At 37.4% G+C, this 14,249-nt stretch overlaps 1 protein-coding gene across 49 annotated transcripts in view; it reads right to left on the bottom strand.

The window, feature by feature from the left end:
- The window catches only part of RIMS1 (regulating synaptic membrane exocytosis 1), a 411,017-nt gene that overhangs the window by 47,749 nt on the left and 349,019 nt on the right, over nucleotides 1-14,249 (bottom strand). For 29 of the 49 annotated variants that reach the window (XM_073224839.1, XM_073224837.1, XM_073224831.1 and 26 more), the window contains one exon: nucleotides 367-602. The exons of 10 other annotated variants lie outside the window; for them this stretch is intronic. In XM_073224839.1, the coding sequence (XP_073080940.1) occupies nucleotides 367-602 (236 nt within the window). The remainder of the gene's footprint in view (nucleotides 1-366; nucleotides 603-14,249) is intronic. 10 more of the 49 variants (XM_073224834.1, XM_073224832.1, XM_073224849.1 and 7 more) reach the window with 2 other exon arrangements.

A 14,249-nucleotide genomic window follows, 5' to 3' on the forward strand; every position in this document is an offset into this window, starting at 1 on the left:
TATTATGGGACATTTTGAAAATGAGACTCCTGTTGCTTTTCTCGCATAGGAACCAATTTGGACCTTTAATACTTCTTTGCATTTCCTTGCATATTTGTAAACACAGCTTTCCTTGTTTTTCTTGACTTACAGGAAAATATCTGACCACTTTACAGATTGACAAATGATAACCTTGTTAGACAGCTGTACAGAAAAAAAATGAATAAATGCACACATGTAACAGATTTCCAGAGACAGAGAGAGAGAAACTTCCTTTGCAAAGAAGGATCAGCGCCCTCCACAGTCCCGTCACGAGCCACATCACGAGGTGCACTTCGGTCTCGCCAGAAGAGCTGGAGGCGCTTAAGACGCAACCACTTCACTCACCTGTTTGGCTTAGTTGCGAGGTGCTTCTGCTCCTCCGAGACACGATGGCGACCACCCTGGCGCTCAGGCTGGACCTCCGCTTCTTCCCACCTGCTCCGACCGTCCCCACAGCCGTGTCCGACTGGCTGCCGTCGTTACGCTCCAGGGCGTACAGCTCCCCACTCACACTGGTGCTCTTCGTGATGGCTCTTCCTGAAGTCCCCATCCGTCTGCCTTGCATTTTAGGGGTAAATGAACTATATTTACAAAGTAAAAACATATATGCATCCATAAATCACAGCTCAGCGTAACTGAAACTCTAAATCTAATTTACTTGAAATAATTCAGGCAAGTTTTAAGGGCAAAAGCCAGCTGAGTAGCAGTCCTACAACTATGAATCCTTTACCAGCACATCACCACCCCCAAATATTTAGTAGCTGCAGCTTAAAACAACAGCATTTCAACACAGAGGGATCTATAAACTTTTAGTAAAAAAGAAATGAAACCAAAGCTATCCACTAGGAGGTAAGCGCTACTGATCAATTTTGTAAATAATTATGTTACTTTCAGAGAAGATTATAATATTTAAATCAGAAAGATGAGTTCACACACACTGCTGGGGAATATTTTTCTTAAAAATGGATACTCTGAATTTGCCACAGGGTTTAAACAATGAAAAGGGTATCTGTTCTGATTTCCCTTTGGGTTTCCAGCTAACTGACATCTCTTCTGCTACTTGAGGCTTAATGAGTCTAGGAAAGACTGCTAACAAGGTAGCAAAAAAAACCCTGTACTTCCCCCCTGTCCTTGTCCTCTCCTGCTCCATCTCCTCCACACGGACGTCATCTCATGTTCCTCTTTCAGTGTTTCAAACTCACATGTTCTAGGTTGAGACATTCCTTTTTTTATTTTTTTCCTATCAAAACTTACTTACCTGTGTTCCCAGACTGTACTAGTCTATCTGAATAGATTATTGTATTTCTCTCAAAGAAATAAATCCTTAAGAATTTCAGGTACCACGGAGGGTCAGTGGGAAAGAATATCAATGTATGTCTGCAATTTGGGGGAAGGTAGGGCGGGCAAGTGGGGAGCCAGTAGTGTATAGCCCTTTTATCCAGGGGACTGGCCCATTCTGGCCCAACAAAGACCTGGCTTAGCATATCTGAAGTGACCCTCTTTTATATTTCCTCAAAATATTTGCATGGATTGGCTTACTTGACCCTTACCACCATCTTGAGTTTCTACTTCTTGTCTTGAACTACAAAATATATTATCTAATATAGCAAATTTTAATAGTGGTGCATTTAATATGCAAGTCAGAATAAATCCTAATATGATTAGAAATGATAAAACAAAGTCTTGGAACCACATATTTGTGGTCACCTACATAGAAAGGGAAGATGGTATGGGGTGAGTTCAGAAAGGTGGGAGGGCGAGACTGTGGAGGGCTGAAAAGCTGTGGAAAAGAGAAAAGACTGATCTTCAGCATCCCTTCATGGACTATGAATTGAAAACTGAGACCCCTATTTGATGGGAATAATTTGGAACTTTTAATCCCTAGATGCATGACCTGAATTGGTCCATATTAATATCCAACTTATAAGTCAATGGATAACAGTATTCTTTCAATTTATTCCAATCAACTTTTCATTAACTCAAAAGTTTTTAAAGCCACCTGCAAAACTGATAATTTTGTTATGCATTTTATGCAGTCGACTTTTCAAAACATTGATACTGATGTTATTACATATGACCAGTCCGAAACTGGGATTCCTGTGGGGTTTATGTTGGCAGCTCCTGTGGACTTTCTTTCCTGATAAATATTACAGTTTCTTCTGTGTCCTCACCATTAACATGAATGCATTATATAAATCTTTCAGCTCTCCTTAAACCTACTCTTATTCTTGTGTTTTCTAGTATTTCACTTGTAAACTTCTGCTGAAGATTATGCAGAAATGTCAGGATTCCATCAATTTCACAGTCATAATGTCCACCTTCAGTCAAACACCTGTGACTGAGGAATCACATCAGGCTTTTTGGCACCCTCCCCACAATAGTTATTAAAATTCTCTTCTGACGATTTAATTTTTACCTTATAGGAAAGTACGGGTAAACTAACATGCAGTTTTTTCTTCCCATTATTTCCATGAAAATGGAATTCTGTTATAACTTCCAATTTGTATTTTAAAAGTTATTCCACAAAAAATGTTATTGTGATATTTTGGACAATGTTCTATAGGTTGGAGATAAATTTAAAAGTACAGGGAAGTGTCTTCTGTAATATTTCTATCGTGGACATTTATTCAAGATGAGCTAGAAGAATAAAATACTTTTTCATGCATACTTAATCATAGCAATGAAATGTTCTACAATACTGACACACAAAAATTCTCTGGAAAAAATTTTGGAAATCTGTATAGTAAATGATTGGCATTTTGGGGGGTTGAGTTAAAAAGTGATGTTAAAATGATTGATACAATTTTTCCTCAAAAAACCAAAGTTTGTTAAGAAGCTGAAAAGCATTCTTACACGATCTGAGGACCATGCATAGCTTCCTAAAGAATCTAGGACACCATAATGTCCAATGAGAACACGTGAAGACGTTTTCAGTTCTTCTACCTACCTATTTGAGGGGAGAGGATCGGGCAGGTCTAACCGGTCAGGTCAGTTTAATCAATGTGAAGGTCACTGTTTCAACCCAAATATGCTATTGCCTTTGACTTGTTCTGCTTCCACCGCCTAGAAAACTATTTCTGTCATTGAGGTGAGCTCGAATCCTTCAAGATGCACTTTGAGGCTTTCTGCTTTACAAAGCTTCTCAGAGTCTTGCTACTGTCATGACTACTGTCTCCCAGGCCTTTGTTTTCTAGTTTACTCTGGTTATATTAGGATTCTGATATTTTATATTAGCATGCACAGTATGTCTCACAGAACCCTCCCCATTGCCGAGGGAATTAAAGATTTATGAGTAGGAAGTCAAAAAAGTGACTGCTCAGCACACAAAGAAAAACCCCACCTTTCTTCTTTGATACAACCTGTACCTCTGGGCACTGATGGCTTGCTGAAAAGTCTCAAGGAATTGTCTGTCTTCCAATTCCCTCCTGAACTAATTCGAATCAGGCTTTGTCCCTACCGCTTCACCAAAACCGCCTTTTATCAGAGTCACCCATGATTCCCAGAGCAAAATCCTGTCATTTCTCCGTCCTTATCCCTTTGGCTTCTCCATGCACCATGTGTTGGACAATGCATGAATTCTATTGGTCTTGACACACTTTATTCTCATGATTTCCTACCCAGGGCCTTACTGGCAGGACCTTAATCCTCTTCCAACACTAAACACCGGGTCTTCAGTGCCCAGCCCTCTGCCCGATGTTCTTCCATGTGAGACTAATTCTGTGGATGTCTCCTCTGGTCCCAAGCTTTACTTACTATCTATGTGCTGCATATTCCAACTGCTTTTCTCCAACTGTAATCAGTCCCTCACTTCCAATTTATATACCTAGTTGTCAGTATCCTTGTTTGAATATGTCTGATAGGCTGTTAATAATGTGTCCAACTCAACCGAAAAAGTGTTCGCTCACTAATTTTCTGAATCACATTAAAGACACCCTATTCACCCAAATGCTCAAAGTAATATGAAAAAATATTTAAACCTGGGGAAAAAGAAAAGGTAGTCTTATCTTGTGGTGCCATGCTTGAGCATGCTAACAAGGGTCACGTGACTCTCCGGGGGAATGTAAAAATTTTAACTTAATATTCACTTTTTAAGTAATTACGGTTCATACATTTTTACAACACTGTAGAGTTAGGTGTCAACCTGAATAAAACTGATACGGAGCAAACGATTACTCTTAGAGGGGATAACTGAAGGTGATGGTTTTTTTGACCTAGAGAACATTATGCAGGTTTGAACCTGATTTAATAATATTATTCTGCATCCCTGTTTTTCCAAGGCCTAGAAATGTATAAATAAGTACATGAGTTTCTTGCGTCATCTTCAGATCCAGTTTGTCATCCTGTTGGGTTTATCACTAGTGAGTTAAAACTTCAACATTTGTTATTTTTCTTATAATTATGTTTTGATTATTAGAATGATGTTCTGACAGTTTTGGGAGTCCCATCAAAACACCCAGTGGACTCCCTGCTGGGGCCACCTGAACTGGTAGCTGGAACAGGGTACCTTGGGGGCTCCAAGCCCACGTAAGCCTCTTTTTTGGCTCCTAGATTTAATATCAAGTAGCTACCGAACACTAATTTCAGTTTCTGTACTCTATTTTGTTTTCTGACTCTGGTTTTCTACATTCGTTTGTTTGTTTGTTTCTAGTAAACGTGGCTTCTACATCGCCAGCTTGTGACTAATAACACATTCCTCACTAGCAGCAGTCAGTCAATTTCACTGGGAAACCGGGCAGGTGAAACTGGATAGCAGACTTTTGGGATATATTAGCAGTTGGGTGGCAGATGAAAATCTGCTTTGTTAGTCTTTTTGCATATGTGTTTGTTTGCATGCTACAAAAGGTTCACCTCACTCAAGAACATGTCGTGTGCATATGCAAAGAAGAAACACCCATGAAAATCTACGCTTCAGTTCCTGTGTTAGTTTTGGCCCTAAAACCTGAGAGGCAAACCTGAAGGTCCTTCTTCCCTTTGTATGTTGAAATACAGCCTTTTCAATTGGTGATAAAAATTTCTTACTTTCTGTGCATCCTAGGAAGAATAGAGTCTGGGAAGATAGATATTAGATCCCAAGGTATTTTAATAGAATAATCTAAATCCATAATCATAGTGAATCTTTGAAGATATCAAACTAGTTTGATAAACTTGGCTTAAGAAAAGCTTTATGAGACCTACAACGACATGCACACTAGGGTAGCTGTAATGAGAAAGACAATACTGTGGTCTATGAGAATCTGGAGAAACTGGTACCCTCATACATCCCTGATGGGAATGTCAAATGATGCTGCTAGTTTTGAAAACAGCTTGGCAGCTTAGTTTAACTTAGACATAGTTAAATTAAACTTAGAGTTACCACATGACTCAGCAGCAGTTTCATTCTTAGGTACATACTCAAGAGAATTGAAAACATATAGCCATATGACACTTACATATGAATAGTCATGTCAACATTACTCCTAACAGTTAAAAAGAGACAACAACCCAAATGCCTATCAACCGAATAATGGGGAAACAAAATGTGGTGTATCCATACAATGGGATATTACTAACCATGAAAGGGATGAAGGAGTGACTCATGTTACAAACATGGATGAAGGTGAAAACATGATACTACATGAAAGATGCTAGATACAATAAGCTACATATTGTATGATTGCATTTAAATGAAATGTCTAATAGTCAAACTCATAGAGACAAAATGTCCATCAGTGGTTGCCGGTGCTAGATGGGAGGGAATGGGGTAGCTGCAAGTGGGAAGGGTCTTTTTTTGGGGGGGATGGTGCTATGATAAAAATATTCTGGAATTAGACAGTTGTGATGGTTGTACAACTAATTGTGACTAGACTAAAAAATGGAATTGTATAATTTAACGGTATGAATTTTATGGTATGTGAATTATATCTCAAATAAGAAAAAGCCTCATCTTTTTGTCTTCTTACAGATTTTATCAGGGTGGTATACAAATACAAGATTTCATTTACTAATTAAGATCTAGGTTGGTTTTCTCATGAACAGACTAGTTAATCTAGAATTCCTAAATTTCATATACTGGTTTTACTCAATGGATAAGCTAACATTTCTTCCAATAACGCTTCATTTCTGCAACTTTAAGAAAAGTCTGAGGGATATTGTGGGTGTAGGGTGTTTTATTATGTGTGCTGTATAACTGGTTAGGCTGCTAAATTGCCTGGATATGACAGTCTATTATTCTCAATTATCTACTTCCAAATTTTCTCCATGAAATAAAAATTTATGTTAAGAGCTGTGATTAATATGGATGGTTCACTCTAAAACAGAAATAAAAGTGACATATATTAAAAAATATATGAATACATATTCAAAGTAATAGATGTGTTTTAGTTATCAAAGGAAAATAAATAATTCCTTACAGTAAAATACCTGGAATATAAATGAAGATAGTAAAAGGCAGGACTTGGGTGGATATACTAAGTTGTAGAAGGCTTGAGAACAGTGAATTATTTACCCTGGTTTATTGTAGTTGTAAATAGTAAGTCCGAGGAGCAAAAAAAATAAAACTTTTGACTGTCTCCATTAGGTGGAAATATTCATAATACAATAAAAATGGCTATGACTCATTTACTGACAAATATTATGTTAATGCAAGATTAGAATTTGGTTTTCTGTTAGAACAACTAATGGGTGTCAGAATATTTAGCTGAAAACAAATCTCATTTACTCATAACTGGCAAGCTCACCATTAAAGGATAAGAGCCATACTTCATATGTGGAACCAATACCCACGAAGCTTGCATAGGAAACTGGTCTAGTTTTGTTCTATGGCTATAGGATCCTGGAACTCTAAGTAATGAAGAAGGTACATCTTCAGCAGAATCTTGGGGACCTCACACGATTGTTGCTGCAAATGGAGCCTGGCGGTGATACCGTTTGGGCCCGCACGGTAAGCTACACCCATGGCTTGGTGTGGTGCAACCCACCATGAAACGGCAGGAGTGGAGGGATCATCTGCACATGCTTACTCAAATTAAAGGTGTCATCAGTATTAAGATGCATCATTATTTTGCGAATTTTTAAGACAGAAAAGTGTTGCTTATTTAACAATGCCATCAATTGTAAAATACACACTGATACATATGGTAAGGTATGAAAAATGTGCATCAAGCAATCAATTAAATTATGATAATAGACAACTTAGAAACTCGTTTCAAACAATAATTTTAAAAAAATGATTGATAAATGAACTTGAAACATCATGAGCTCACCTTCCCTAACACAGACTAAATAGATTTGCTATATATATATATTACATATATATAACTGTGAGTATATAGACATGAAGAAGGGATCAGTCACATAATCAAATCTGTATCATAAGTTGTGAGATTTTGGTTCATTATTGTAATATAAGGTGGTTGGCAAAAATTTCTGAAATAGGATGAAAAGACATGGGCCCAAAATATCTTCTCATTTTCAAAAGGGAAGGATGCCTTCAGGAAAGGCATATGACAGGCTATGTAAAGATGGTTCTCACTTTTAAGTTAATGACAAACTTAAAAACAATTGTAATGGATTTTTATACATTCAACAAACCAAAAGAACCTAGAGATCTGTCATGACTCCATGGTAGCCTAAAAGGGACAAGTAATATAAGGCATATTTAAAAATGGCTGTAATACAGATCAACTTACAATACTGTTTACAAAAATGCTAAATGTCAACCCAAATTATTTGAGTCCTACACTTAAGTTTAGGTCAACACACACGTCAAATACACATAGGAAGTTGCTGATCAACATTAAGGGGCCATTTCCAGGCTTCTATCTCAAAATATTCAGTTAAAACACAGGGCCTGATTGATAACTGTGATGGCATCAAATACCTACTCACTACGTCTAACAGACCCCAATTCTCGTAACAGGTGGCAGTGAGGGCTGAGGGATGCACTCAAGTTAGATCACTACTTATACCCAATCCCTTCAAACAGGCCCGACCTTCAGGAGTAATTGCTTCTGTGTAATTCTTACTGAATTTCACTCACACACACAAACACTTGTGCATGGATTTATATGTGAGGCTATAAGTAATCTTCAGAATTGAGGACTTACACATTTTGTTAGTTTATTCCCAGGTATTAGATTTATTCCTAGGTATTTCATGTTTCTGATTATGTTGTTTTGATGGCATTTTATAACTTTCATTTTAAATATTTGTTGTTTTGGTACATAAAAATACAATTGATTTTTGCATATTGACCTTGTATCCAACTTTGCTGAATTCATTCATTAATTCTAATAGTTGCTTTGTAGATTCTTCTGGGCTTTCTGTATGTATGTACAGTCATATAAACTGTGGATAAGATCGCTTAAATTCTTCATCTGTAATCCTTATAGCTTTAATATATTTATTTTTTCTGGCTATCTTGTCATACTGCCAGGTCACACACTGACTAGGTCCACGTGAATAATGCTAAACAGAAGTTAAGAGTACTTCTCAGTGAACTCAGAGGAAAATTGTTCAGTATTTCACTATTAAATATGATGCTTACTGTAGCATTATTGCAGACAATCTTTAATGTCTTAAGAAAGCTCTTAGTGTGCTAAGATAATCTGTCATACATGTGTGCTGAATTTTATCAAATGCTTTTTTTCTGTCTCTGCTGAGATGATCATGACCTCATTCTGTAATGAATTACACAGGTTAAACTAACCTTGCATTTAAGGAACAAAACTGTTTTCATCATAATGTATTTTCATTTTCTCTTTCAAAATCAATCTACTATCTACCTATTTATCTATCATCTACCTACCTACCTGCCTGCCTGCCTACCTACATACTATCTGTCTAGGTTCAATTGTTACAATTTTGTTTGGAGCCTTTTAACTAGTTTAATGAGAGATTTTGACCTATAATTTTCCTATCTTGTAATGTCCTTATCAAATTTATCAAGGATAGGCTGGCCTCACAAAATAATTTGGAAGTAGTTTTTTATTTTTATCCTCTGGAAAAATTGGTGAAAGACTAAGAGCATTTGTTCTTTATATATTTGGAAAAAACTTACCAGTTAACCCACTTGTACCAGGAGTATTCCTTGTGGGGAAGTTTAAAAACAGTTATGTAAGCATTTCTTAAAACAGATTCAGTTTTTTTCTTTCTTCTATCATTTTTAGTAAGTTGTGTTTTCCAAGGAATTTTTATATTTCATTTAAGTCAGGGTTAAACAAACTTATTTTGTAAAGGGCTAGATAGTAAATATTTTAGGCTTTGTGGGCCAGACTGTCTCTGTTCCAAGTACTCAAGTTTGCTAATGTGGTGGATAAACACCATAGATAATATATAAACAAATGGGCAGAGACGTGTTCCAAAGAAACTTTAATTCACAAAAAAAGGCAGCGGGCCAGGTTTGGCTTGTTGGTCAGTGTGGCTGATCCCGGTTTGAGTAGCAAAACTTCGTTGACACATAATTGTTCAAAATATCATTTAAGTATTTGTGTATCCTATATTATCTCCACTTTTTTCATTTCAAGCTATTTCTTATATGTATTGAGTCAGCCTATCTTGATTCAATTACTGACAGAGCTGGAATTAACTCTAGAACTTGCCATTTGTTTTGAATCATCACATTTCTTCTTTGAACTCTCCATTTAGCCTAACTAGATTAAGTTTTTTCCCCACCATTATTAGCCCCTGGATTGTGTTACCTTTTTTCCTCAAATTTAGTGCTTTCAACTGGGCACATTTTCCTTCAACATGGACTGAAGATCTACTGGTGATGAATTCTCTTAGCTGTTTTATTCACTCACTCATTCATTCATTCATTGTCTGAAGGTCATCTTCAGGGAGAAATATTTACTAAGCATAAAATTGTATGCTGGGAGTTTTAATTTTCCCTCTAGCATTCTTTCTTTTGGTCATTCCTTTGCTTTTTTGGCTTTCATAATATCTGCTAAAATTACAGCCAAAAATCTTAAATGGTTTCTTCCCTGAAGGTTTTTACACCAGAGAATCTTGTAAGAAATGTTTTTTTCTCTTTAGTTTTTAGTACTTTAGTCTTGATATTGCTAGATATTTTTTTTCTCTCTTTGGATATCCTGGGATTTTTAGAGGTACTTGGATTTACAATTTGATGTTTTTCATCAGTTTTGGAAAAATTTCAGCCAGTATCTCAGTATCCAAATACTGTTTCTGTCATTGCCTCTCCTTCTGGGGCCCTAATTACGTATACAGGAGACCCTTTTTTTTTTTTTTTGAGAGGGCATCTCTCATATTTATTGATCAAATGGTTGTTAGCAACAATAAAATTCTGTATAGAGGGGTCAATGCTCAATGCACAATCATTAATCCATCTCAAGCCTAATTCACAGGAGACCCTTTTTATCATGTCCCATGTGTCTCTTTTACTCTCCAATTAATTTTTTTCTCTCTATGCATATGCATTGATTTATATACTTTCCACTGATCAGCTCACTAATTCTCTGTTTTGCTGTTTCTAATATGCCATTAAACTCACGCTTGGTATTTTTTTAGTTTTAGAATTGTCATTTACATTTTCAACATGGATTCCAGGTCTTTGATGAAAACACCCATCCTCCTTTGTTTTCCAGAACATATTAGCCATGGATGTTTTAAAGTCTCTATCTGATAATCCTATTGCTAGTTTCCAGTCAGCTGGTCCTCTTTTGTTAATTTAATTTTCTAAGCATGCTTCATAAATCTTGATTCGATGACAAGACACTGATGTCTGGTGTGTTACTTCCTTCCAAAAGAAGTCCATTTCTCTTTTGGTTGGTGGACTGAATCCCTCTTGTTCCGGTTCAGAGCTCGGGTCAGAGCTTGGCCACTACTGGAGTGTAATGCTTACTCCTGGGTTTGACCTCCTGGAATCTGTACAGGAACTGGAGGTGACTGCTAAGCCCCTCTAACTGTGAAGCCTGAGGGCGATCTGTGCCTGGCTCCCATGGGGCCGCTGCCAGCTCTGCTCGGTTCTTCAACTCCTCCAGCAGCTGCGTTCTGCTGGGTGTCCTGGAGTCTTTCCCTGAGCGCGGGCAGCTCAGTTGTCAGCAAGTACTTTTGGGGCATCTGTCACCACGTCTGGAGCCCTCTGCATGCAGTCTCTGTCCCCTCTGCCGGTTCCTGAGCTCGCCACTGGACTCCTCCACCCAGGAAGGCTGCTGCTTTCTGCTCAGGCTCTGCCACCCCTTGCCCTGAGCTGAAAAGTACCTTTGGGGGGGAACTGGGCACTCACTTCATGTTCTCCCTCATTTTCAAGACTGGAGCCCCTTAAATTTCTGCCTTCTTTGTTGCTTCCGAGTGCCTTCAGAGGTTTTTTTGTTCGTTTGCTCTTGTGCAGCGTTTGCAGCTTTACAGGTGGGAAGGTGAGTCTGACACAAGCTACCCTGTCAGGCCTGGAACTGGAAGGACTGGGCATCTTACTGCTTATTTCTGAATCGCAGCAGGATGACCCAGCTCAGTGATGCGACCAGAGCCTCCAAGAGGTCAGCAATGAAGAGCTGTGTGTCAGACGTGCTGTGGCAGTTTGCAAACCACACTGAATAGCTCTGCTGTGTTGATCCTTTATACGGTCCCCCAAATCCTGCTTGGTCATGGGATGGCAGACTTGTGAGGCATCTCTGAGGTCATGCCATCTGCTACTCTGAGGTATAAAACACCGTCTCAGGGGGTTCTAGTGCTAAAACTCCCGAGTCTTCACAGATTCTACATCGGAATTTCTGATAGGATTTTTAAGAGGCTGTGCTATTTATTCTGGGGACTCTATAGTCCTTTCAATAAGTGATTAAGTCAGCATGTACTTAGTATTTCTCCTCAGTTTTGTCCAGATTTCACTGAATTCAAAAGATGTTTTCTAAAGTTTATAATTTAAGGGTGTGGTTGGCTCCTAGTTGCAAGTTTTAGTCTCTTTATTACAAAATTTGGGTAGTTTTCACTGGGCAATTAGGAATAAAAACATATTTTCTTTGTAATCTCTAGTCTGTGACATGATTTCTATTTGGAAAGGAAAATCAATAAATCTTAATGACTCATGTCAAAATGCATTCTCAATGGGAGTGATCGGCCCCAAAGGGTGAAAACTGCTTGGTGGAGGTTAAGAGGGGTCAAAAGTTCTCAGATTATACAAAAGTCTGTGGCTAAGAGGCCACAGTAGACCAACAGTAGATCACAGTGTATCTGTGATATTAAATGTTATGCAGTGTGGGTAATTAGGAAAATAAAATCTAAAAGGTTCCTTAGGGGATTGACAATGGTTAAAAGATTGAGAAGCAAGCATTAGAAAGAGGACTGGGTGAGAGGTAACAATTACGGTGGCATTGAGTTTTCTCATTTGGAAAGTAGGTGGATAACGGGGTGGAAAGAATATAATTATTCTGTTCAAATACTAAGCATGCCAATTAAAAATAATAATTGTTCTAAGACATATTTTAGGGATTTTAATGTCTACAAATAGCCAGTTAAATATATGTGTACACACCCATAAACAACAAACACACAGTTCAACAAAAGCTGGTAGACAATAGTCAGTGAATATAGAAACATTAGAAAACAGTTTCTCAAATCATCTATGAACCATAAAATTGTATAAATGGGTCACAAATTATAAAATCATAAAATTGAAGATGGGCACACACAAATGATTTCTAATATCTGTTTTTAGTTGTACAAAAGAACAAAGAACACAACTAATTATTTCTGATGATTCAGATCATCTAGAAAATATTTCCACTAATTATAGGAAATTAGCATGTATGGCCTCCCAAAACTTTGAGGTAGTAATTGTTTTGATCCACTATTTCCAGGTATTTGGTATGCATTCAATTATCACACACTTGGTTATCATGTTTATGCACTAAGATGACCTAGAGCAATCAAGGTAATAATATTTAAAAATGAGCAAAGAGGGATGCAAGGATGGTACAATATTCGAAAGTCTGTCAACATCACACTCCACATCAATAAAAAGGACAAAAATCACACGATCATCTCCACAGATGCTGAAAAAGCATTTGAAAAAATTCAACACCCACTCATGATAAAAACTCTCAACAAAAGGGGTATAGAGGGCAAGTACCTCAACATAATAAAGGCCATATAAGACAAACCTACAGCCAACATCATACTTAATGGCAAAAAGCTGAAAGCTTTTCCTTTAAGACTGGGAACAAGACAGGGATGCCCACTCTCCCCACTTTCATTCAACATGTACTGGAGGTCCTAGCCATGGCAATTAGACAAAACAAAGAAATGAAAGGCATCTGAATCAGTAAGGAAGAAGTTAAACTGTCACTATTTGCCAATGACATGATATTGTATATAAAAATCCCTAAAGAATCCACCCCAAAACTACTAGAACTAATAATTGAATTCAGCAAAGTTGCAGGATACAAAATTAATACACAGAAATCTGTTGCATTCCTATATATTAATGATGAACTAGCAGAAAGAGAAATCAGAAAAACAATTCCATTTATAATTGCATCAAAAAGAATAAAATACCTAGGACTAAACCTAATCAAGGAGGTGAAAGAGCTATACCCTGAAAACTACAAGACACTCATGACAGAAATTAAAGAGGACACCAATGAATGGAAATATATCCCATGCTCATGTACAGGAAGAATTAATATTATCAAAATGGCCATCCTGCCTAGCAATCTACAGTTTCAAAGCAATCCCTATCAAAATACCAACAGCATTCTTGAATGAACTAGAGCCAATAGTTCTAAAATTCATATGGAACCACAAAAGTCCCCAAATAGCCAAAGCAATCCTGAGAAGGAAGAATAAAGCTGGGGAGATTATGCTCCCCAACTTCAAGCTCTAATACAAAGCCACAGTAATTCAGACAATTTGATACTGGCACAAGAACAGAACAATAGACCAATGAACAGACTGCAGAGCCCAGATATAAACCCAAGCATATATGGTAAACTAATATGCAATAAAGGAGCCATGGACATCCAATGGGGAAATGACAGCTTCTTCAACAACTGGTATTGGAAAAACTGTACAGCTACAGGCAAGAGAATGAAACTGGATTATTGTTTAACTCCATACACAAATTAAAATTGAAAAGGATCAAAGACCTGAATGTAAGTCATGAAACCATAATATTCTTAGAAGACAACATAGGCAAAAATCTCCTGAATATAAACATAAGCAACTTCTTCCTGAACACATCTCCTCGAGCAAGGGAAACAAAAGCAAAAATGACTACATCAAACTAAAAAGTTTCTGTA

This window comes from Manis javanica, chromosome 16 (genome assembly GCF_040802235.1).
Source record: "Manis javanica isolate MJ-LG chromosome 16, MJ_LKY, whole genome shotgun sequence".
Taxonomy (NCBI): Eukaryota; Metazoa; Chordata; class Mammalia; order Pholidota; family Manidae; genus Manis; species Manis javanica.